The sequence below is a fragment of the Aythya ferina genome (assembly GCF_964211825.1).
Source record: "Aythya ferina genome assembly, chromosome: 33".
Lineage (NCBI taxonomy): Eukaryota > Metazoa > Chordata > Aves > Anseriformes > Anatidae > Aythya > Aythya ferina.
This window is the reverse complement of record NC_140330.1, coordinates 1,081,602-1,104,072: the sequence shown is the minus strand read 5'-3', so window position 1 is coordinate 1,104,072 and position 22,471 is coordinate 1,081,602. Positions and strand designations below refer to the sequence as shown.

The following is a 22,471-nucleotide window of genomic DNA, read 5'->3' as shown; positions in this document are numbered from 1 at the left end:
GCCAGCAGTGGGACCCCCCCAAGGTGTCAGTGCTCTGGCCCTGAGCTCTCTCCTGGCTGCACCCATCAATAATTGCAGGCAGCAATCAGTGCAAAAATCAAACAGCAATTAGTGCAAAAAGTGCACAAGCAGCTTGCATCCAGGACACCGTGCAGCCCTGCAGGAGGGTTTGGAGGCTTCCCAGGGTGCTGGATTTAACTGAGCACCGGCTCCACCTGGATAACTGAGAGTTTTTCCTGGCAGGGAAGGGCTCTCCATCCCTCTGCAACCACTACAAAACACGGTGAGGAGGGGATGGATGCGTTGGGGGAGGATTTGCAGGGGAGCACAGCTGCAAGGCAGCTCAGGTCCTCCCTGCTTTCAGCCTCTCCTGGTTGCAGACGCTTTCTGGGAAGCAATTCTCCCCGCTAGCGGTGAAGAATGCGCTTTCATCTCCCAAATGCCAGCTCCATCCATCCTGCTCTGATGAGGGGAGGGAAGGAGAGGATGGATGGAAAAGGGGGGTCTCTCCCCAGCCCCCTCGTACCACACGTGGTGCTTTTTTGCTTTGCTCCTAGCCTGAAAGCTTCCAGGCAGGTCTCAGGTGTCAGAGGGATGCTGCTGGTGAAAAAAGCAGCGTGCTCGCACGAGGTGGTTCAGCACGGAGCTGCTGGGGTGCTCCGAGCCAGCCCCGTGGAGCTACACACGTGGGTAAAACAGACTCCTCGCCCTGACGAGCTCCCGGCCTTAATTACAGGATGCCAAGAGCTAACAGGAGTGTGCAAACACTGCGAGGTGTGCCAGCCCCTTCCCTATTCAGCAGGGTTTGGGGCTGGGCTGGATCAGCTGCAGGCTGACGGATTAAATACCTGTTTGCAACAAAAACACCCCGCGCCAGCTTCCTGAAGCAATTCAGGAGGCAAACCGTGCCCCAAAATACTTCCCCAGCTGCTGGCATCCATGGAAATGCCTCGTCCCATCCCAAAAACTCGGGTGCTGCACTGCTTGGGGGGGGGCAGAGATGGCTTTGAGGGACCTGGGTGGCACCAAGGGGCAGCCCCCAGCCCCTTCTCTCCATCCTTGTGCAGGAGGAGGGGGGGGTAAAACCTGAGTCACCCCCCACCACATCAGGGACCCAGCTCCTGCTGCTGGCGGCGGCTAATTTTAGAGCTTATTTATTAACGTTTTCCACCGTAAAACGTGCATGAAATACTCACCCAGGGTGACGAGGCACTTTCTCGCCAGGGAAGCCTTAAATATTTAAGCAGCGCTTTGCAGCACCGGCGGTGCCTGACTCACAGCACGACGCCAAGATTTGAGCCCAGTTTGAAGCTCTGCTGCAGTTTTTTGCCCCGTGCCCTCTTGGGGGGGATGATGGGGGGCTCAACCCCAGGCTCTGAGCAGGGAAGGGACATGGGGAGCTGCTCCAGGGGCTGCTTTTGCCCCATATCCGATGCGGGGAGCAAAATCCTTGCCCCTTTCTGTGTTTTCTCCCCAATAAAGACAGGGATGAAGCCAGGTTGATGACCGGGGGAACCAGCCCGCTCTCTTTCTCTTTTATTCCAGCAGCAGCTTAGCACAAAACCCCCACAACCCATCCAGCTCCTCAGCCCCGATCCTATTAAGGAGAGCAAAGTGGCTTAGAGAAGCCCAAGGTTTCCACATGGCTCTTGGGCTGCAAAGCCTTGCACAAAACCCCCCCCAAAAAAGAAAAACCTCTGCGTGGCCCCGAGCGAGCCAGCACCAGCCCCTGCTGCACCAGGGGAGCGATTTGGGCCTAAATCCCAAAGATTAAGGGGTTGGGACCGGGACAGAGCCACGGCCATCAAAGCACGGCCGGGGAGGGGGTGAGGTCGGGGCTGGATGGGGGCTGCGGGGGAAGGAGCCCCCCAAACATCTCCTGGGAGGCGTAGGTGAGGTAGAGGAAGCCGTCCTCGTCCTTGTTGTCGCGATACAGCTCCTGCATCGTGACGGTCATGTTGGGCAGCCCCCTGTTGTTCACCAGCAGGTAGAGGGTCTGCGAGGAGGCCAGGCAGAGACGCGACCTGGCAAGGGGAGGGGAGGCACGGGGTGAGTTTTGCGGGGGATTGGCGGGGGCAGGACCCCAAAAAACCACCCGGAGGAGAGGTGCAGAGCTCACCCGCATCCTCCCCCAGCCTCCTAGAGCCCGAGCAGATGGGGCACAGCACGGAGGGGGGGGGGTCCCAAGCTCGTGGCCAGATGCTGCTCGCTTGCAGGGCTGGGGCAGGTTGGAGACGTCGGCGAGCAAACGCTCTCAGCTAATTGCAAGAGGCTAATTGCATCAGGCTGAGGCTAATCAAGGCCTGCCCGCTGGGGCAAATGCCTGAAGCAGCAGCTTCCAAGTTGGGTTTTGCAGGATCAGCTGCATCCAGATGGGGGTGTCGATGCCCCCCCCCACACCCAAATAAGCCCCCAGACCCCTCCGTGTCCCTCGTCGCTTACCGCAGGGTGACGGCGAACTGGGCCAGGGGCAGGTCCTGGGACACCAGGAATTTGGTCCTGCTCAAGGGGGGGAGGTTCTTCTCCTTCTGGTAGCGCTCCACCACCACCTGCAGCAGGGAGAAGAGGCTGGGGGGGACGAGACAGGGGCTGGGGGGCTCAGGGACTTGCAGGGGGGGCGCAGGGAAGCAGAGTTGGTCTTTGAAGCTGCTCCTGGGGGGAGAAGGTGCCACCCCTGGGGGTGCTCAAGGTCCTGGAGGGGGACACTGGGGACTCATTTGGGATGCTGAGGTTTGGGGAAGAGCCCCCAGGCTCATTTTGGGGGGTGGGAAGGGAGTGGGGCGCAGCCCTCACCGGGATCTTGTTGGGGTACTTGATGCGGATCTCCGTCACCTCGTGCATCCTGGTGGCTGCGGGAGAAAAAGGGGGGAGCAGTGAGCACAGCACCACCCACCCCCATCCCCATCCCCATCCTTCATCCTCCTCATCCTCATCCTCCACCCCCCCCCAGGGACCCACCCAGGCTCTTCCTCTGCTTGAAGGGACGAGCACTGCTCTCGGCCTGCTGCATTTTGGGGCTGGAGGGGCAGTGGGGGCAGGCAGGGGCTGCTGGAGGGGGGCAGCTGCTGCTGATATAGGGCTGGGGCCGCCCCAGCTGCGGGGGGGTAGGAGGGGCCGGGGGGGTGATTAGGGGGGTCTGGGCTCTGCTGGGCAGGCAGGGAGCAATAGAAGGAAGGGAGAAAGAAAAGGAAGGAAGAAAGGAAGGAAGAAAGAAAGGAAGAAAGAAAGAAAGAAAGAAAAGGGAGAAGGAGAGAGGAATGGATGGAGGAAGGAAAGGAGGGAAGGAAGGAGGGATGGAAAGAGATGGAAGGAGTAAAGGAGGAAGGGAAGGAAGGAAGGAGAGATGGATAGAGGGAAAGAGGGAGAGATGGATGGAGGGAAGGATGGATAGAAGAAAGGATGGATAGAAGAAGGAGGGAGGGAAGGATGGGAGGAGGAAGGGAAGGCAGGAAGGAAAGAAATGGAAGAGGGAGGGATGGAGGAAGGAAAGGAGAGAAGGAAGGAGGGATGGAAAGAGATGGAAGGAGCAAAGGAGGAAAGGAAGGAAGGAAGGGGAGAAGGAGAGAGGGATGAATGGAAGGAAGGACAGATGGAAAGAGAAAAGGAAGGATGGAAGGAAGGAGGGAGGGAGGGAGGAATAGAAGAAGGGAAGGAGGAAAGGAAGGAAGGAAAGGGAGAAAGAAGGAAGGACGGATGCAGGATGGAAGGAAAGAGGGATGGAAGGAGGGAGGGAAGGGAAGGGAGAAGGAGGGAGGGAGGGAGGAGGAAGGCCGGGTGGTTGGGAGGCTGCAAGCAGGCGAGAGCTCAGTGCTGGGATCAGCAGCCTCCCCCTAGCACCCAGCCTCGCACCTTTGGGTGCTGCTGGTGCCCCCAGGAGGAGACGCTGAAGCGCGGTCCCCACGGGAGAGCAGGCTGCTGGTGTTGTTCAGGCAATGCCAATTCCTTGGGTCAGGGGAGAGGCGGCTTTTGGAAACCAATTAGCCCCCATTACGCCAATTAGACCCTGTTTGTCTTTTTTTTTTTTTCTCTCTTTCCTCCTTTTTTTTTTTTTTTTTTTTCCAGAGCCACTCATGCACGCTAACCTTGGGAAGCGAGGAGGAGAGGGAAGCAGCCCAGCTCATTTAGACATGCCAGGGACTGAAATTGGCCTCGCTTAAATGAGCTCCTTGGCATAACGAGGCCATTTCGGGCTGCGGGAGGAAGGCACCGGCTTCGGAGGAGCAGCAGGAGAGAGGCAGAAAGCCAAGGGCTGAGGTTTGGGGGTCCCGGGACACTTTAGGGACCACTCGGGATCCTGGGGGGGGGGATCAGCATCTCCCCCACCCCGTGCTTTGGCTGCTGCTGTCCCCACGCAGTCTCCGTGGGCGCCGAGCATCTCAGCCAAGCAGCATCCCCGGCACTTTGGGTGCAGCACAGCACAATCCATCATCCCTTTTTTTTTTTTTTTTTTTTTTTGGATGTGTTTCATATACATATCTAATATATTTTGCTGTTCTGCAATATATTAGACTGTATTACTTTGCCGTAAAAAATCCCTCAGACACGCTCATCACTGGTTTGGAAAATTACATTAGCGATATATATTCCATCTGTGTAGCGAGTTAAGCCATTATAAATTTATACCCCTAATAAATTTAATTCTCGAAACTTTGCGTGGGATTCAGAGGGGGAGAGGGGCATTTTCCTCCCAGATGATTCCCAAACAATAAGCCAATAAATATTAAAGCGCCTCGCAATTTGCTAATAAAAGGAATCGATTACTGCTCTCCGACTTAATTCTGCTCCCAGGCAGGTGCTAATGACTTTCCTGAGAGCAGAAAAGTCGCAAATTTAAAATAAATAAATAAATAAAGGATCTCCATTTAAAAATCAGTTCATTAACGGGGAGCATCTATTATTTATCGGTTTAATTTCCAAATATTGCTGCGATGCCGGGCTGGACCCTGGGATCCGGGGTCTTTGTGGAAATGCGATGCTTTCATTAGCTCGAGCTAATTAATTAAAGGTGGAAGTAAATTGGTTTTCCTGATTGGGGGGGGGCATGCTCAGCCTTGGGGTGCTCATTCTGTGAGGACGGGGGGCTCGATTTGGGGGAAATGGGGGAAAAAACCCCATTGTGGAGGTGGCTTTTGCCCTGTGGGGGCACGAGGAGCATCCACGAGGAGCCCCCGAGCTTCCCGACTGTAATTTCCTCGGAGAGCAAACAGCGCCGGAATAATCCAAATAAAAGACAAAAAGCAGGCGTCGGGGCCGGGATATGGGGAAGGAGGGAGGGAGGAAGGCGGAGGTAAAATTTATACCTGCAGCTTCCCCAGCTGCTGGCTGGCATTGCTGGAAGCAGGAGCTCATCTGTATTCCTGCCTGCTCCGCTCGGGGCCCTGGCGGAGCAAATTTCAGCTGAAACTCATAAATAAATCCTCTTCTGCCCAAGTTAAGTTTTATTCATAGCTCATTTCGTGATACACTGGAATTAAAAAAAAAAAAAAAAAAATCCCCCTAGGTTTGGCTTTAATCTCACATTAAATATTAAAGGGGCAGGCTGCCCAAGGGTTGGGGGGTGGGAGGTTTTGGGGGGCTCTGGGGTGTGTTGATGGGGTGTAGGGGTAAGAGGTAGATGCTGGCTGCTCCATGGCATCCCCACCCCTTTCCCAATCCCAATCCTCATCCCTATCTCCATCCTATCCACATCTCCATTCCCAGCCCTATTCCCATCCCGACCCCATCCCTGTCCCTATTCCCATCCCATTCCCATCCCATCCCCAACACAACCCTATCCCCATCTCAACCCCACCCCAAACCCCATCCTAACCCCATCTCCATCCCCATTCGCACCCCAATCCCAACTCCATCCCCATCCCATCCCAATCCCAGCCTCAACTCCATCCCCATCCCAATCCCAATCCCAACGCCATCCTGATCCCATCCCAATCCCAACCTCAACTTCATCCCCAATCCATCCCAATCCCATCCTCATCCCAACTCCATCCCCATCCCAACCCCAACTCCATCCCCATCCCATCCCAATCCCAATCCTATCCCCATCCCAACCCCATCCCCATCCCAACCCCAACTCCATCCCTATCCCATCCTGTCCCAACCCCAACCCCATCCCAACCCCATCCCAACCCCAACTCCATCCCCATCCCAATCCCAATCCTATCCCCATCCCATCCCCATCTCATCCCAACCCCAACTCCATCCCTATCCCATCCCAACCCCAATCCCAACCTCAACCCCAACTCCATCCCAACCCCAACCCCATCCCAACCCCAATCCCAACCCCAACCCCAACCCATCCCAATTCCTCCCCCAACCCCATCCCCATCTAACGACACAATTTAGGCTGCAGCTCCGTGCATTATGGACAAAATGTCCGTGCACACTACTCTTGGACTCGCTGCCTGTTTGAGCCACGGCGCCCAGCCCCGACCAGTTGCCCACCAGCGGGGTGGTGCTGGTGGGAGGCCCGGCCTCACCCGGGGAGGATGGAGGCTGCTGATGGATGGCTTCCTCCAGCAGCAGCCCCCGACCTCGCCGCTATCTCCAGCGGCCATAAATCCACCCGGGGCCGCATCTCCCGCTCCCAATGGATGCTAAAAGCCCGGAGCGGGGAGCGGGGAGGTCCCGTGGGGAGGCTGAGGTGTAAATCTCAACGCGCCGGAGGCTGGTGGAGCGGAGCCCGGCGCTCGTTTTTTTTTCGGTGGCCGGTTTTAGCTCCCTCTGCTCCCCGCTTCCCTTCCATAAATAAGCCTCAATTATCGAGCTCCCGCTGCCTTTCGTTTCGGGGGAAAGTCCCCGGCGGGCCGTGACGGGAGCGGCGGCTGCGAACACAACAATAAGTCTCTGCAGTAAACATGATTAGCGCCGAATCCCCGGCTCGGGCGGGCGCGGGGGTGTGGATCTGCTGACGCTTAATGACGAAGCTCGTTAGTAACGGGAGGGCTGGTGCCTGGCGAGCCTTGGGACGCCACCTTCGCATCCCTCGTAGCCATTCCGGGGAGGTTTTGGTGGTTTTGGGGCACTTTTTGTATGCATTGGAGGGGGGGAGTGAAGAAACCATCCTATTATTGGGGGAAATATCGGGGGAAAATGCCCAGCGTGGTGCTGAGTCCCCAGCTGGGATGGGAGCGGAATAACCAATGCGCCTCCCGGCCGGGCTGCGCCTTCGCAGGAATCACAATCGGCTGGAAAAACCCAGCCTGCAGGATGAGTGATTTCGGGCAGGGCGTCAGGCTGCTTTCCAGCAGGCTTTCTCCACGTGTCAGGTTATTAAACACCCTGCGTTCGGTTTATTTATTTATTTATTTTTTTTTTTTTTTTTTTTCCCCCCCTCCCCCCCTTCTTCCCCATTCGCAGCCGTTCCGACGGCGCGGAGGCAAGGCAGCGTTTTTCTCCCCGAGCCAAGGCGCCGTCACCGGCAGCTGCACTGCAGCACTCGCCGCGTCGCCTCCGCTCCCACGGGGCCACCGGCTCGGCCCCGAGTGCTGGGGGGGGGCACACGCGATGCTGAGCGATTCAGGATGCGTGCCCCCAGGTGCTGGTGGCGGGGATAAGGGCACGCTGCCCTCGCTGTCCCCCAGAGCTTTCGCTCACCCCATTAATCTTCGTTAGCGAGCCGTCGGGCTCGGGGGCGTTTTGTGGCCTCGGAGGAGGAGAATCTGTGCTGGGTTTGGAGGTTGGGGGTGGTCATGGAGAAGGGGAAGGGAATTTGGGGAGAAGGGGCTGGGGCTGTGGGATGGGATGGGATGGGATGGGATTGGGATGAGGATGGGGATGGGATGGGATTGGGACAGGATGAGAATGGGGATGGGATTGGGATGGGATGGGATTGGATGGGATGGGGATGGGATGAGGATGGGGATGGGATTGGGATGGGATGGGATGGGATGAGATGGGGATGGGATGAGGATGGGATGGGATTGTGATGAGGATGAGGATGGGGATGGGATGGGGATGGGGATGGGGATGGGATGGGGATGGGATGTTATTGGGATGAGGATGGGGATGGGATGGGGATGGGATGGGGATGGGATTGGGATGGGATGAGGATGAGATGGGGTAGGATGGGATGGGATGGGCATAGGAATGGGATGGGGGTGAGGATAGGGACAGGGATGATGATGCAATGGGGATGGGAATGTCTATGGGGTGGGGATAGGGAAAGAGATGGGGATGGAGACAGGGACGAGATGTGGATATGGGAGTGGATGGGGATTACAGACGGAATAGGATGGGATGGGGTGTCGATGGGATGGGACAGAGGTAGGGATGAGGATTGAATTGAGATGGGATGGGCAGGGGATGGGGATGGGGATAGGGAGGAGGGGATGGAATGGATATGGGATGGGGACGGTGAGAGGAATGGGGTCAAGATAAGGATGGGAATGGGATGAGGAGGGGAAGGGGAAGGCAATTGGGATGGGATGGGGCTTGCACTCCTTGCTGAGCCCCGCTCTCAGCAGCCTGGAGAAAAGCCCCCGGCGCTGCTGGAAGCTGCTGCTGACAAACGAGGGCTCCTCGCAGCAGCCGTGCTGCAGCCCGGCCCCGCATTGATGTCTGCGGCCCGCGGGTCGCTTGGATACGGCCTCACCGAGGCGGGGAGCCTTGCTCAGGCATTAATTGCTAAATCACCCTTGCAGGGGATTTGCCATCCGCTGCCTGGAGCCAGCAGCCGGGCGCTTGTGCATCACACACGGGGCCGAGCCCCGTCCTCCTCCTCCTCCTCCTCCTCCTCTTCCTCCCCTGGCTCTGCTCGATGCCCGCCCTGCCCGTGCCAGGGTCGTGCCTCGCTCTTGGCCGCCGGCCCCGGCAGCAAATTAAAGTCCCTGCATGAGCGAGCCTCGAGCCACGGCGCCAAATGGGGCTGGAGGGGGACTTGGCTGAGCCCCCACTCGCATCCCCATCACTGGGGCTGGGGCAGAGGCGCTGCTGGGGGGCAGCCCCCAGACCCGGAGCACCCCGGTGCCAATGATGCGCTGCAGAAGGGGTGCACAAGGGGGGGGTCTGCCCACCTCCGAACCCCTTGGTCGCCCCAATTTCGTTATGTGAAGCTCCCAGGGCTGCTGGTTCCCCCCGCCCAAGCTGGTTCCCCCCTGCCCAAGCTGCAGCCCCCACACAACAAACTGATCATCGAGGTTGGAGCGGGCTGGGCTGTGCCCAAATCCACCCCTGGAGGTTTGCCAGGTTGGGGGGATTCCTGCCAAGGCCTGGTGACAACCCTGGCCCCTCTGCCACCTCCACCCACAGGTCCTCCTGTCCCTCACCTCTTTGGCCTCGCTGTCACCACCACCCCCTCTGTCCCACCTCCTCCGTCCTCTCCATCCTTTCCTTCCTTCCACCCACTCTGTCTCCTCCATCTTCTTCCTCCCCTTCCTCCTCTCCATCTCCACCATCCTCACCATCATTTCCATCCCCTCCATCCCCAACTCCTCCAGCCCTTCATCTTCTCCATCCCCTCCACTCCTTCATCTTCTCCATCCTCTCATCTCTTCATCTGCTCCACCTCCTCCATCCCCTGAGCCCCTCCAACCCCTGAACCCCTCCATCCCCTCTGTCCCTTCACCCCCTGAACCTCTCCATCCCCTGAACCCCCTCCATCCCTCTCCATCCCCTCATCTTCCCCATCCCCTCCATCCCCTGAACCTCTCCATCCCCTGAACCTCTCCATCCCATCCCCTCCATCCTTCCCCCCCACCCAGGGGCCAGGTTCCTGTCGCCCCGACCCCTCTGGGTGCCCGTTTTGGGGCTCGCTGCCCTTGCAGCGCCTGCTCCAGCCGCTCGCCGCAGCTGTGCTGCATTTTCCCTTCCTCTTGCCTTGCTCGGCTCTGCTGTCATTTCCCCGGCGCCGCACCCGCATGCATTAAACATGCCCGTAAACAACGGCTCCGGCACATCTGGAGGAGCGCAGCCGGCTGCAGAGGGGGCGCAGGAGAGACAACCGAGCTGCTGAGCGCCAGATCATAAAAAGAGCGGGGGAAAAAATAATAATAATAATAATAAAAGCACGAGCCTCGTCAAATGTCAAAGAGACTGCTTTTATTTGCCGTCAAAATAAAGAAAATCAGGGGAAAAAGAAAAAAAAAAACAGAACCAACCAAGGCGAGCTCAAATGAAGGCAGACGAGATCCATGCGCCATGAACCGCGGGGAGAAACCAAAGAAATGTAAAAAAAAAAAAAAAAAAAATCATCGAAGAAGAGGAGGAGGAGGAAGGCTCCGTCCCCGAGAGAGGCGTAGAAAAATAAAGAGCAGGAACGGGGTGAGCGGAGGAGTCCGGCGCGGGGTCACAGCTCGCCCGACGTCTTTATGACGTGGAAGAGCGTGACGTTGTAGATGACCTGGTGGCCGTTGTTCCAGGTGTAGAGCACCCTCTCCCGCGGGTTGTAGTCCAGCATGGATATGTGGGAGTACTGGTTGTGGAAGGGAATATCCGTGTACTCGTAGCTGGAAGTGTTTGTGTAGTAGGCAAAGTAAATCTTGGCGCCGGCCAGGTGGGAGTTGGTGACGTAGAGCGTGCCGCAGATGATGAAGGACTCGCCGGCGCTGCGCTTGGGGTACCCCGTGTCCCAGCTGCGCAGCACCTCCAGCGTCTGCGGGTCCACGCGGCTCACCACGATGTTGCCGGCGTTCTGGTTGGTGGTGTAGACGGCCCAGAGCCCGCTCTCGTCCACCATGAAGTCGATGTCGGAGAAGCCCCCCCAGGAGTAGGGGAAGGTGTTGTTGTAGCCGGCGCCGGCCAGGCTGCGCTGCACCAGCACGCTGCGCGAGCGGAAATGGTACTTGACGGCCACGTTGCTCTGGTATTTGTTGTAGTAGAGGGACCCGTTGAAGACCACGTGGCCCGTGCCGGCCCAGGGGTGCGGCAGGAGGTGCTGCACGAAGTTCTGCCCCGTGACGAAGTCGTTCAGCGTCCGAAACTCCAGCACGCGCCGGCCCTTGTAGTAGCCGTCCATGTACCAGACCTGAAGCGGGAGAGGGTGAGGGGTGAGCGGCCCAAACGCCTGGCCTCGAGATGATGGGGTGGGCTGTAGGATGTGCATGGCACCCCCTGCACCTTGCAGGGCCCCTCTGCACCTTGCACAGACCCCCTGCACCTTGCATGGCCCCTCTGCACCTTGCACGGATCTCCTGAACCTTGCACGACCCCTCTGTACCTTGCACGGACCCCCTGAACCTTGCACGGACCCCCTGCACCTTGCATGGCCCCTCTGCACCTTGCACAGACCCCCTGCACCTTGCACGGACCCCCTGCACCTTGCACGGACCCCCTGCACCTTGCACGGCCCCTCTGCACCTTGCACGGCCCCTCTGCACCTTGCACGGCCCCGTTCCCTGCACTAGCACTTGGTGGCGATCCGTGGAGGCAGCACGTGTCCTGCAAGCAACGTTGCAGAGGGCTTGTGCCCTGAAGAGCATGCAACAGGGGGCGTGCACCCCTGAGAGCATGCACCAGGGGGAATGCGTCCCAGAGAGTGGGGGCATGCAGGTGTACCCCAGGTAGCATGCAGCTTGGAGAGCTTGTGTGCACCCCAGAGAGCGTGCACCACAGGTGTGCACCCCAAAAAGCATGCACAACCCAAAAAGCGTGTATCCTGAGTGCCCGGGCAGCGTGCACCCCAGAGAGCATGCACCGAGGGGTGTTGCACACCAGGCAGCTTGCACCACGGGCGCACAGGCAGCGTGCACCCCAAATTGCGTGCAGGAGTTCTGCAAAACTTCAACTCCAACCCTGCCGAGCTGGAGGCTGACCACTTCGAAACCCCCCTCTGCTGGGGCTTGGAGGGTTTTTGGGGTAAGACACCCACAAAAGACCCATGCTGGAGCCACGGGAAGCCCAGGTGGGTCTGTCCCCGGGGGTGTCCCCGGGGGTGTCCCCGGCACTCACCCGGCTGTCGGCGCTGGGCGTCATCGTGTCGGTCATCCACGACCCGAAGCGGGAGCCCGACGCGCGGATGGTGATGGGGTTGCTGACGCCCGTCAGCTTCCCGCAGCCTGGGGAGGGGGACAGGGAGCGGGGTTATGAGGGGGGGACACGTGGGGGCTGCGGCTTCCCCAGCTTCCCAGGGCATCCCGCAGCAGGAACCGGAGCTCGGCAGGGATACAGGGATGGGGCAGAGGGATGGGAAGCTGCCAAAAGGGGGAGCTGGGTATGGGATGAACCAGGAAGGGGACACTGCTGTCACCGGGGCTGGGAGAATCCCCCCACCCAAAATTCCCCCTAGGAAACCCCCTCCAAGCAGGAGCATCCCATGGGACTGGTGAGCTCTGGGATGCCGCCGTACCCAGTTTCTGCATGCAGGCGTGCAGCCGTGCCTCCAGCATCAGCACCCGCTGCTGCAGCTCCTCGTAGTCGTAGGCGCCCATCTCCTCCTGGATGGCCAGCAGGCTCCCGGAGAGGTTCCTCACCTCCTCCTTCAGGTGCACGATCAGCCGCGTGTCCGCCTTGTACTGGTCCAGCACGGGCAGCAGCGGCAGCAGCTCCGTCATCTTGTCCTTGAGCTCCTGCTTAGGGGGACAAAAACAACAAAAAAAAAAAGAGAAACACTCCTTAAATTAAGGCTGTGCTTGCCCCGTGATGTCTGGCTGTCGGGACAGCCCCCGGTTCACCCCAAAAATTCGCTTGGGTGGGTGGAAATTAATTGTCACTGCACGCACAGGGTGGGAGCATGCACAGATGCTGCACGCAGCGAGGGATGCAGGAATGGGAGCAGAATTTCCCCCCTCCACCAGGTCAGAGATGTAAAAAAATCTGCTTATTTTAGCCCAAGGAGAAGGTTGAGGGCGCTTTGACCTCGGCCAGGCAATGACTTGGTTTCCCTGTGCCTTTTCTCCCTCCTTGCCTGTCATTTTAGGGCAGGATCACATCCCGGTCTGGGGGCCAACACCTCCTGCAGCAATTAAACCGGCGAGCTTTGCTGCAGCCCCGGTGTTTAATCAATGCCTCGCCCCTGCAACTGGCAGGGCCCTGAGCCTCCTCCGGCCACATTCAGTGCCAAGAAGCAGCCGCTCCCGAGGCAGAAACACGCCTTAGCTGTCAGGATGAAGCCAAGAGGTTCCCAAAATAAACCCAAATAATCCCAAAATGGGATTTGGAGGGGCGCGGGGCCGGCGGCATCGGCGTGTGGGCTGCAGCTGTTGGCACCCGGCGCTCGCAGCTGCCCCTCGCCAGGTGGGAATCGGGCCTTGGCTGGGGAAGAGCAGCGTTGCATTTAATTAAAGGTGGCCGTTTAATTAAAGGTGACTCGTTGCGGCTGGCTGGGCTGGGAGTTGGCCGTCACGGCCGTCCTGGCCACGTGGCATCGCGGCATCACCACGGGGATGCTCGGTTTGGGATCACCGCAGGGATGCTCGGCTATGGGACCACCAGGAGGATGCTCAGTTTCGGGACCACCACGGGGATGCTCGGTTCTGGGATCCCTGCAGGGATGCTCGGTTTGGGATCGCCAAAGGGATGCTCACTTTTGGGACCCCCACGGGGATGCTGACACACCCGGACCCCCACGAGGATGCTCGTGCTGGCCTCTGCGCTCACAATCTGAGCCCACCACCATCGACGACCCCCCCAGGCCACACACCCACCCTGCAGCGCCGTGCACTCAGCCCCTGCAGCCACCCCCAGCAGCACCCAAGGGTGTCGGGCTCACCTGGAAGCTCTTGGCGTTGAGGCTCTTCTGGCTCTCAGCGGCCACGCGCAGCCTGGAGTCCAAGCCCTTCATCAGCGCCTCGGTGTTGCGCACGTACTGCAGGTCCCGGTAGGTCCGCAGGTCCAACACCTCCATGGACTGGGAGATGTTCTGCACCTGCGTGGTGGGACGGGGAGTTAATTACCAGGGACCCAATCCGCCTTGCTAATTAGGGTAATTCAGCTCGGTGCCCGTATGCACCCGAATCTTCCCACGGACGTCGTCCTGGCGTCCCCATCCCTGCTCCCGCTCCACTGCTCGCGCAAACGTTTGCAAAACCAATTTTCCCTCTGCAGCTCGAATGCATAAAGCAATACCTTTTACTCATCCCGCTTCAGCTGATATTTGTGTGTTTTTTTTAAAAAAAAAAACCACCCGAGCCCACGTTTCCCAGCCCGCCCTACGAGCTTTCATTCTTTAATTTGATCCGCCGCAGCCGGCAAAATTATTCCATTTCCACGCTTTCAAACGCCGCGGCCGTGGCCGTGTTCCTCAAACGCTTATTTATTTATTAGCGCTGGCATTTACGGGGCCGCCTCTGATGGGAGCCGCTCGGGAGGCGTTTCGCAGCGAGCTGTGATCAAACTTTAATCGGGCTGGTGGCGCGCGCGGCCCCAGTCCCACCGCACGGGGTCGGTTTGGGGAGAGAGGAGCTGATTGATGGCTTCTGCTGCTTTTTTTTTTTTTTTTTCCTTTTTTTTTTTTTTGGATGATTCCTCCTTGGAAGTCCCTCCCAGCCACCCTACGACTGCGCCTGGCTGCCTGGAGGAGCACCAAGGATGCCAAGGGCGAGCATCACCGCCAGCATCCTTGCTCCAGGGGAAGGGATGCGCCCACCGCAGCCCACCCCGCACCCAGGTGCTGTTCCAGGGCAGCAAATCCCCACCCCAAAAAGAAACCCCATGTAACGACGGGGAATTTTTTTACCTTCTCGGTCAGCTGGCGGAGCTGGTGGCTGCGCAGGTCGCGGGAGCAGGAGCCCTGCACGGGGATGACGGCGGTGCAGAGGCATTTGCCATCGGGGGCTTGTGCCGAGGTGTAAACCTGCCAGCCCTCGTCGGGGCTCTGGAATAGGGTCTGCGGGACAGAGGGGGGGGTCAGCAGCTCGCCCTCCTGCTCTTGGCCTTCCAGCCAGGGCGTTTATTCCCTTTTCTTCCCTCCCCCTCCCAATTTTAAGGCAGGAAGCCGAAGGGGGAGATTCCCCTGATTTATTCACGCCACAAAGCGGCGTTTCGTCGTGCCGGGCCATTTCGCGTTTCATGCGTAAATCAGAATTATTAATTATGAAAATCGACTGCGAGCTCAGCTCTCTCTCTCCAAAGCGGCTTCCTCCTCGCCGAGCCGGGCGGAGATAAATGACCCCGTCGCCTGCAACAAGCCGAGGGACGCTGCCTGGCTTCTCACGCAGCGCTTTGAGCTCGGGGGCTCCCCCGGGAAGGGATTTATTGGGCACGGCCGTGGCCAAATCCCGGGGAGAGAGCAGCCGGCGGCGCTGTGAAGTCGCCCCGATCCCGAACGGCGGCAGAAGGAGGCGAAGGGAGCGCTTGGCTGGCACCCATGGGCGAGCAGCGGCCCCGCGGAGCATCCCCGAGCAGGGAGCGTCCCCAAAAAGCATCCATCTCCCCCCAAAAAACGCCCCGGGGTGTGCCGTGACGCACTTCATAAAACCTGATGCCACAGGGAACATCCACAACCCACGTTCCCTGGGACCCCCCCTCGCTCCTAAATTCTTCACGGAGGGCTCGGGGCATAATTCAGCCGCCGAGCCCCAAATTGGCAGCGATGCTCCCACCGCCACCCCGGGCTTCGTGCGGCGCCGGGAGCACCCCCAAAAGCCAAAAAGCTGCCGGGGGGGGGTCCGTGAGGATGCTTCGTGCCCCGTGGGAGGCAGCGGGGGGGGGAGAGGATCGTGGCGGCGGCGGTGGGAGTAGGGGGTTAAACGCGGCCTGGCCGAAGGCCTGTGCAATCTGTCACGGGGTTATTAATTAGAGCTCCTCGGGCAAGCTGCCTGCTCGCTGCTGACACCCTCGGCCGGGGGGGGGGGGCTGGGGGGGCCGCCAGCCCCTCTCCATCTTTTTGGGGACACCGTGGGGGGGGGTCCCCGAGCATCAGCGGTCCCCTCTCAACCCCCTAGGGAGGACGAGCGGCCTCGCCGCCTCCTACCCCGGCCTGGCCGAAAGCCTCGACCTCCAACCTCCGCTTTTATGATTTAATCCCTTCGCGCCCCCCCCCCCCCAAAAAAAAAAAAAAAAGAAAAAAATAATAATAAAAAAAGAAAAAATCACCCCAAAAAAACAATGTTTTCTAGAAAAACCTCCCGGCACTTTGCGACTCCCAGCCTGACCCCGTGAGCGGCGTTCCCGGTCCCCCCCCCCCCAAAAAGAGTGCCTAATGATTAACTAATTAACGCCGCGTACCCCCCAGCGCCGCTAATTGCCCTGCGACACGCTGGGGGGATGGAGGGGGGGGGGGCTGCGGTGACGAAGGCCGCCGCGCTCATCCTCGGCCGCTGCAGACGCTCGGCCGGGGGGGGCACCCAAGGGAGCCCCCGCCCCATAGCGGCTGTGGGGTGGGGGCTATGGGGAGAGACCCTTTTGGATGGGGGGGGTACAAGGGGGGGGGAAAGGGGGTGCCCGAAGCACCCGCAGCACCCAGCGGGATTTCCCCCGCAGTGGGGTGCAGCACAGGGAGGGGCAGGATGCTTTTTTGGGGGGGGGGGGGTTATGGCAAGAAGGGTCATGGGGGGGGGGGGGGGGGACAGGAGGGTCGTGTCCACACCCCCCCACGTCACCAGGGTCCCCCCCTGCAGCATCACCAGCCCTGGTGCTGTGGTTGCAGCCCCCCCCCCCCAAAAAAATGTTTTCTGTCCCCCCCCCCCCGCTTTGCTCCCAACTTATTCTCATGCTCCTCACGCAGGTTTTAATGCCATAATTTTTTTTGGGGGGGGACACAACACACGTGGGGGGGTCCCAGCTTGGGGACTTGAAAATGAAGGGGGGGTCACCCACTTCCCCTGGCCAGAAACCCCCCCTGGAGCTCCCCCCCCCCAGCTGCAGGGAGCAGGGAGGTCCTGTGGGGGGGCTGCTTTGTGTCTGGGGGGGGACAGGACACCCCGTAGGGGGGCCAGGACCCCCCCCCAAAAAAAAAAATATATTAAAAATTGGGGATTCTTTCCCTGAGTGGGCTCCGGGCTTCTTTTTGGGGAGGGGGGGTCCTGGAGTGCACTGCCCAAGAGGGGGGAGGGCTGGGGGCTCTGTGCCCAAAGGGGGGGGTTCCTCATACCTGGGGGGGGTCTCCGCATACCTGGGGGGGGGCCATACCCAGAGGGGGTCCCTATAATGGGGGGGGGGACTCCCCATGATTGGGGGGGGTCCCTGTGATCAGAGGGGGCTCCTCTTATCTAAGGGATGTCCCCATACCTGGGGGGGTTCACATGCCCGCGGGGGGGTCCCCAAATTCGGGGAATCCCCAGTGCTCCCTACCCGGGGGGGGGAAATTAGGGGGGGGGACCCGGTGCATTGGGGTCCTATGAATATGGGGGGGTTCCCAGCACTCCCTGAATGGGGTGGGGGGGTTCCGGTGCTTTGGGGTCCCCATTAATGGGGGGGGTCCCACTGCACCTGACCGGGGGGGGGGCAGTGGGGTCCCTGTACATTTGGAGGTGGGGAGGGGATCCCTGTTCCTTGGGGTCCCAGGAATGGAGGGGGGGGGGTCCCAGTGCTCCTGAACCGGGGGGGTCCCCGATATTTTGGGGTCCTCGTGATGGGTATGGGGGGGTCCTGGTGCTCTCTCTTTAGGGGGGTCCCGATGTTTTGGGGTCCCCATGAAGGGGATGGGGGGGGTCCTGGTGCTCTCTCTTTAGGGGGGGTCCCGATGTTTTGGGGTCCCCATGAAGGAGATGGGGGGGGTCCCGATGCTTTCTATTTAGGGGGGGTCCCGATGTTTTGGGATCCCAATGAAGGAGATGGGGGGGGTCCCGATGTTTTGGGGTCCCCATGAAGGGGATGGGGGGGGTCCTGGTGCTCCCTAACCGGGGGAGGGGGGTCCCTATATTTTGGTGTCCCCATGAAGAAGATGGGGGGGGCTCCCGATGCTTTGGGGTTCCCATGAAGGGAACGGGGGGGTCCCAATGCTTTGGGGTCCCAATGAAGAAGATGGGGGGGGGGCTCCCGATGCTTTGGGATCCCTATAAACACGCTGCGGGTGCGTGTGTGTGTGTGTGGGGGGGGGGTCCCACCTCTCCCTCCTCCCATTTATTACCGGGGGGGGGGAAATATTACCGTGGGGGGGGGGGGGGAAGAAAATGTTGGACCTCTGCATCCCACACCCTGCCCATCACCAAGGGCAGCTCCTCACCCCCGTCCCCATCCCCAAACCCCATCCGTACCCCCTTTTTACCCCCCCCAAAAAAAAAAAACACCCCCAAAACCCCACTCACGATCTTCTCCGAGGTCCCCGCCCGCGACACGGCGGTGCCGTTGAGCCCCACCAGGGAGGGCAGGGTTTGGGACATCCAGTTGGTGACCATGGCCATGGTGCTCAGCACGGCCCCGATCTTCAGCAGCGGCACCGTCATCTCGCCGCCGCCGCCCCCCCCCCAAGCCGCCGCATGCCCCCCCCCACCCCCCCCTTTCCCCTCTTTTTCCCCCTCCCTCCCCAAATTCGGGGGCGCCGCCGCCCGGTACCGGGTACCGGGGGGCTCAGCCCCGCACCGGCCCCCGCCGCTTGCGGAGCCCAAGAGCGGCGCTCGGCGCCCTTATAGCGCCGCCGTGACGTCGGCACGGGGTGGTCCCGGGCTTTTTTTTGGGGTTTTTTTGAAAGATTTTTTATTTATTTAATTATTTTTTTTATTTATTTTTTAATTTTTTAATTTTTGGGGTAGGGGTTATCCCGCCCCCGGAGGGTGGGATGGGATGGGATGGGAAAGGGGTTAAGGGATGGGAAAGGATGGGAAGGGGGTGGGGGGGGGGGTTAGGGGAAGGAAAACTCCCCCCCCCACCCCCCGAAAAAGGAGCCTCATTTGGGATGGGAGAAGGACCCCCCCCCTCCCTAGAGATAATGGTTTTGGGGGCTGGACACACGGAGATAATGGTTGGGGGGGAGCAGGACCCCCAGGGACCCTCACCTGGGAGAGGGGCAGGACCCCTTCCCCCCCCCCCAGACAATGGTTTGGGGAAGCAGCATCCCCAGAGACCCTCATTTTGGGGGGCAGGACCCCCACGAGCCAATGGTTTGGGGGGAGCAGGATCCTCAGAGACCCCCCTTTTTGGGGGGCAGGACCCCCAGAGCCCCTCGCTTGGGGGCAGCAGAACATCCAGAGCCCCTTGTTTTTGGGCAAGAAGCCCAGAAACCCCTCTTTTTTTTTTTTTTTTTTTTTTGGGGGGGGGCAGGATCCCCTACAGCCAACAGTTTGGGGTGAGCAGGACCTCCAGGGACCCCCGGGTTGGGGGGAGCAGCACCCCCAAAGACCCTGCTTTGGGGAACAGGACCCCCAGGTCCTGATTTGAGGAGCAAGACCCCCAGAGCCCCCCAACTTGGGGAGCAGGACCCCCGGCCCCCTTGCCCCACCCCCCCCAGCTGTGATAGCAGTGACCTCTGCACCCCAACCTGCTTTGAGGCTGCAGCCACCCCCCAGCTCCAGACCCTCTCAGACGCCCCCCCAAATCCTCACCTCCTCCTTGTGCTGTCCCCTCACCTAGCGCAGGGTGCAGAGCCCCAGCCCGCTCGGTGCAGCGATGCAGAGACCTGAACAGCTCAGTGCAGTGATGCAGAGACCTGAACCACTTGATGCAGCAATGCAGAGACCTGAACAGCTCAGTGCAGTGATGCAGAGACCTGAACCACTTGATGCAGCGATGCAGAGACCTGAACAGCTCAGTGCAGCGATGCAGAGACCTGAACCACTTGATGCAGCAATGCAGAGACCTGAACAGCTCAGTGCAGCGATGCAGAGCCCCAACCTGCTCCGTGCAATGCTGCAGAGACCCGACCTGCTCGGTGAAGCAGTGCAGAGACCTGAACAGCTCAATGCAGCAATGCAGAGACCTGACCCGCTCAGTGCAGCAATGCAGAGCCCTGACCTGCTCCACGCAATGGTGCAGAGACCTGAACAGCTCAGTGCAGCAATGCAGAGCCCCAACCTGCTCTGTGCATCACTGCAGAGACCTGACCTGCTCAGTGCAGTGATGCAGAGCCCAGATCTGCTCGGTGCAGCAGTGCAGAGCCCCAACCTGCTCCGTGCATTGGTGTTGAGACCTGACTCACTCAGTGCAGCGATGCAGAGCCCCAACCTGCTCCGTGCATTGGTGCAGAGACCTGACCCACTCAGTGCAGTGATGCAGAGCCCCGACCCGCTCAGCACAGCGATGCAGAGCCCGACACACCGAGTGCAGCAATGCAGAGACCTGACCCTGCTCAGTGCAGCAATGCAGAGCCCTGACACACTCAGCACAGTGGTGCAGAGCCCTGACACACTCAGCACAGCGATGCAGTGCCCGACACATTGAATGCAGCAATGCAGAGCCCTGACACACTCAGTGCAGTGATGCAGAGCCCTGACACACTCAGTGCATCGATGCAGAGCCCCGACACACTCAGCACACTGGTGCAGAGCCCCGACCCTCTCGGTGCAGGGGCCCCACCGAGGCTCTGAGCCCGTTTTAGGGCCTCCGGCTCCGGCCCTCGCCACGGTCACGCAGTGCCCCCGCGTGGGGACGGCCACGCACAGCACAGGCTCCCCCGCGCTGGCACCCATGGGTGGGATAACCAAAAAAAAAAGCCCCACCTGCTACCAACGGGGCGGGGGGGGTTGGGGTTTTGTGCTGCAAACATGGAGGGATTGGGGCAGTGCCTATAGGGCCGGCTGTCCCCATGTCCCCGTGTCCCCATGTCCCCGTGTCCCCTGGGTATGGGGACAAGGCCCTGGTGCTGGCAGATGCCCAGAATTGGGGGGGGGGGGGGCTTCACCTCTGGGGTGGCAGCTTCCCCCCGGGGGCATCACACAGCCAGGGGATGGGGAGACCCCATAGTGGCCCCCCCAAATTCCTCCCCACTTTATTACCCCGCTGCAGCGTCCCCATCCAGCGTGGAGCGGGAACAAAAAGCTCGTTAAGCCCCGCTCGTTACCGAGAACACCCCAAACCCAACCCCAAAAGGGGTGGCGAGGGGGCATTTTTTTTTGGGAGGGGCACATTTTGGGACATGGCTGGGAACCCTCCGCAGCCCCCTCCCACCCTTGGGTCCCCATATCCCATCCCTGCCCCGTTGCCCCCCCCGGATGGACCCCGAGGTTGCTTTGGGGCGCCCCCAGCCCCATCCCCACGCAGGGGCCACAAATGGGGACGGAGACGCCAAATCCCACCTGGAACCAGCCCCGTTTCCACCGGGCATCGCCCCGGCATCCCACAAAAGCACCCCCCCCCCTTTTTGGGATGCGGCTGCGGCCCCCCACCCACGCAAGCCGGGCTCATGCATATTCAACAGGCTGCACAACCGCCGCCGAATATCGAGCAGCTCATAATGAAGAGCCTAATTGCAGGCCCGGCACGAGGCTCCGGCCGCCCACCCGTGGGCCTGGGGGTTCTTTTTTTTGGGGGGGGTGACAGGTAGGGACACCCCCGACCCCCATTTTTCCAGGAAAACCCCGGTCCCTTCCCGCAGCAGCCATGCTGAGCTGGGCCAGGGTGGGTCGGAGGGTGGTGCGGGTGGCACGGCGGGGACATGGGGGACACGGGGACAATTTAAAGACCCCCCCCCCTCGTGTCTTTGTCCCCACGGGGATGGTGGCACTGCCATTGGCACAAGGCCGAGCGGCACATGGGGACATCGGCGGGGTGATGGCACGTGGTCCTGTGCCACCCCGGGGCCACCCAGGGGACCTGAGCCACCCACGCCCGTCCCCAAACCCCACTGGGGAGCACCCATGGGTGTCACCCCCCTGCCACCACCCCCAGCTCCATCCCCAGGGAACGTTCACACCCCCTCGGTGTCCCCAAGCTGGGGACAACCTGGGGACCCCCCCCTTGCACCCGGATCCAGGCCGCCGCCGTGTCCCTCGTGCTCGGCGGCCACGTGTGAAGGCGCGTCCCCACGTGGCCCCCGCCTCGTCCCCGCCGCCACCCCACGGGGGTCCCAAACCCGGGGCTCACCCCCAGGGAGGGGACGCGGAGCCGTCCCCGTGTCCCCACGTCCCCAGACCCCCGAGGCAGGGCGGGTGGGGGGACATTGGGGCGACGCTCGGCACCCACCCCGTGCGCCCCCGCACCTTGGGGTGCCCGGTGGCGCGCCCCCCACCCCTTTCGGGGACACCCCGGGGGCAGGCGCTGGGGGATTCCCCGGTGCCCAACCGGGCATCCTGATGATGGGGGGGGGTCGGACAGCTCCCGGTTCCCCCCCCCCTTCCCCTCCCCGCCCTTACCTGCATCGCGGGGGACCCGGCGGAGAGCAGCAGGAGGAGGCCGGGGAAGAGGCGCATGGTGGAGGCGCGGACTCCGCCGTTACCGGAGCCTCCGCCGGGGAACCGGGAGCGGAGCGGGGAGCGGAGCCGCGCCCGTTTCAGCGCCGCAGCCGCATCCCCGCGGCCGGGCCCCGCCGCCGCCGCCGCCGCCACCGGCTGCAGCCGCGGCACCGGCCCGGTGCAGGGCGCGGCGCGCCCGGTAGGGGAGGCTGGAGGCACCGGGCCGGGGCCGTGCTGGGCGGAACCGAAACGTTTTGAGCTGGGTGGAACGGCACCGGGACCGGGAGGGGGGGCTGCCGTGTGTGTGTGGGTGGGGGGGTGTCCTCTTGCCCCCC

At 60.8% G+C, this 22,471-nt stretch overlaps 2 protein-coding genes across 4 annotated transcripts; both read right to left on the bottom strand.

The window, feature by feature from the left end:
- Positions 1-1,499: 1,499 nt before the first annotated feature.
- LOC311425659 (microtubule-associated protein 1 light chain 3 gamma-like) lies at positions 1,500-3,045 on the bottom strand. The gene is made up of 4 exons (XM_084501602.1): positions 2,959-3,045; positions 2,794-2,849; positions 2,443-2,549; positions 1,500-2,024 (listed from the first exon to the last, which is right to left on the bottom strand). Exons 1-4 carry the CDS (start codon positions 3,008-3,010, stop codon positions 1,805-1,807), a joined length of 435 nt encoding a protein of 144 aa, XP_084357728.1. The 5' UTR covers positions 3,011-3,045; the 3' UTR covers positions 1,500-1,804.
- A 6,968-nt stretch (positions 3,046-10,013) lies between these two features.
- On the bottom strand, positions 10,014-22,221 carry OLFM2 (olfactomedin 2). 3 transcript variants are annotated; one of them, XM_084501677.1, is made up of 6 exons: positions 22,098-22,221; positions 14,609-14,758; positions 13,643-13,798; positions 12,281-12,503; positions 11,884-11,990; positions 10,014-10,960 (listed from the first exon to the last, which is right to left on the bottom strand). In XM_084501677.1, exons 1-6 carry the CDS (start codon positions 22,152-22,154, stop codon positions 10,283-10,285), a joined length of 1,371 nt encoding a protein of 456 aa, XP_084357803.1. In that variant the 5' UTR covers positions 22,155-22,221; the 3' UTR covers positions 10,014-10,282. The 3 variants fall into 3 exon arrangements, with proteins under 3 accessions (XP_084357803.1, XP_084357801.1, XP_084357802.1); XM_084501675.1 differs by lacking the exon at positions 22,098-22,221 and adding an exon at positions 18,120-18,295; XM_084501676.1 differs by lacking the exon at positions 22,098-22,221 and adding an exon at positions 18,120-18,295 and having other exon boundaries at positions 12,281-12,500.
- Positions 22,222-22,471: the final 250 nt, after the last annotated feature.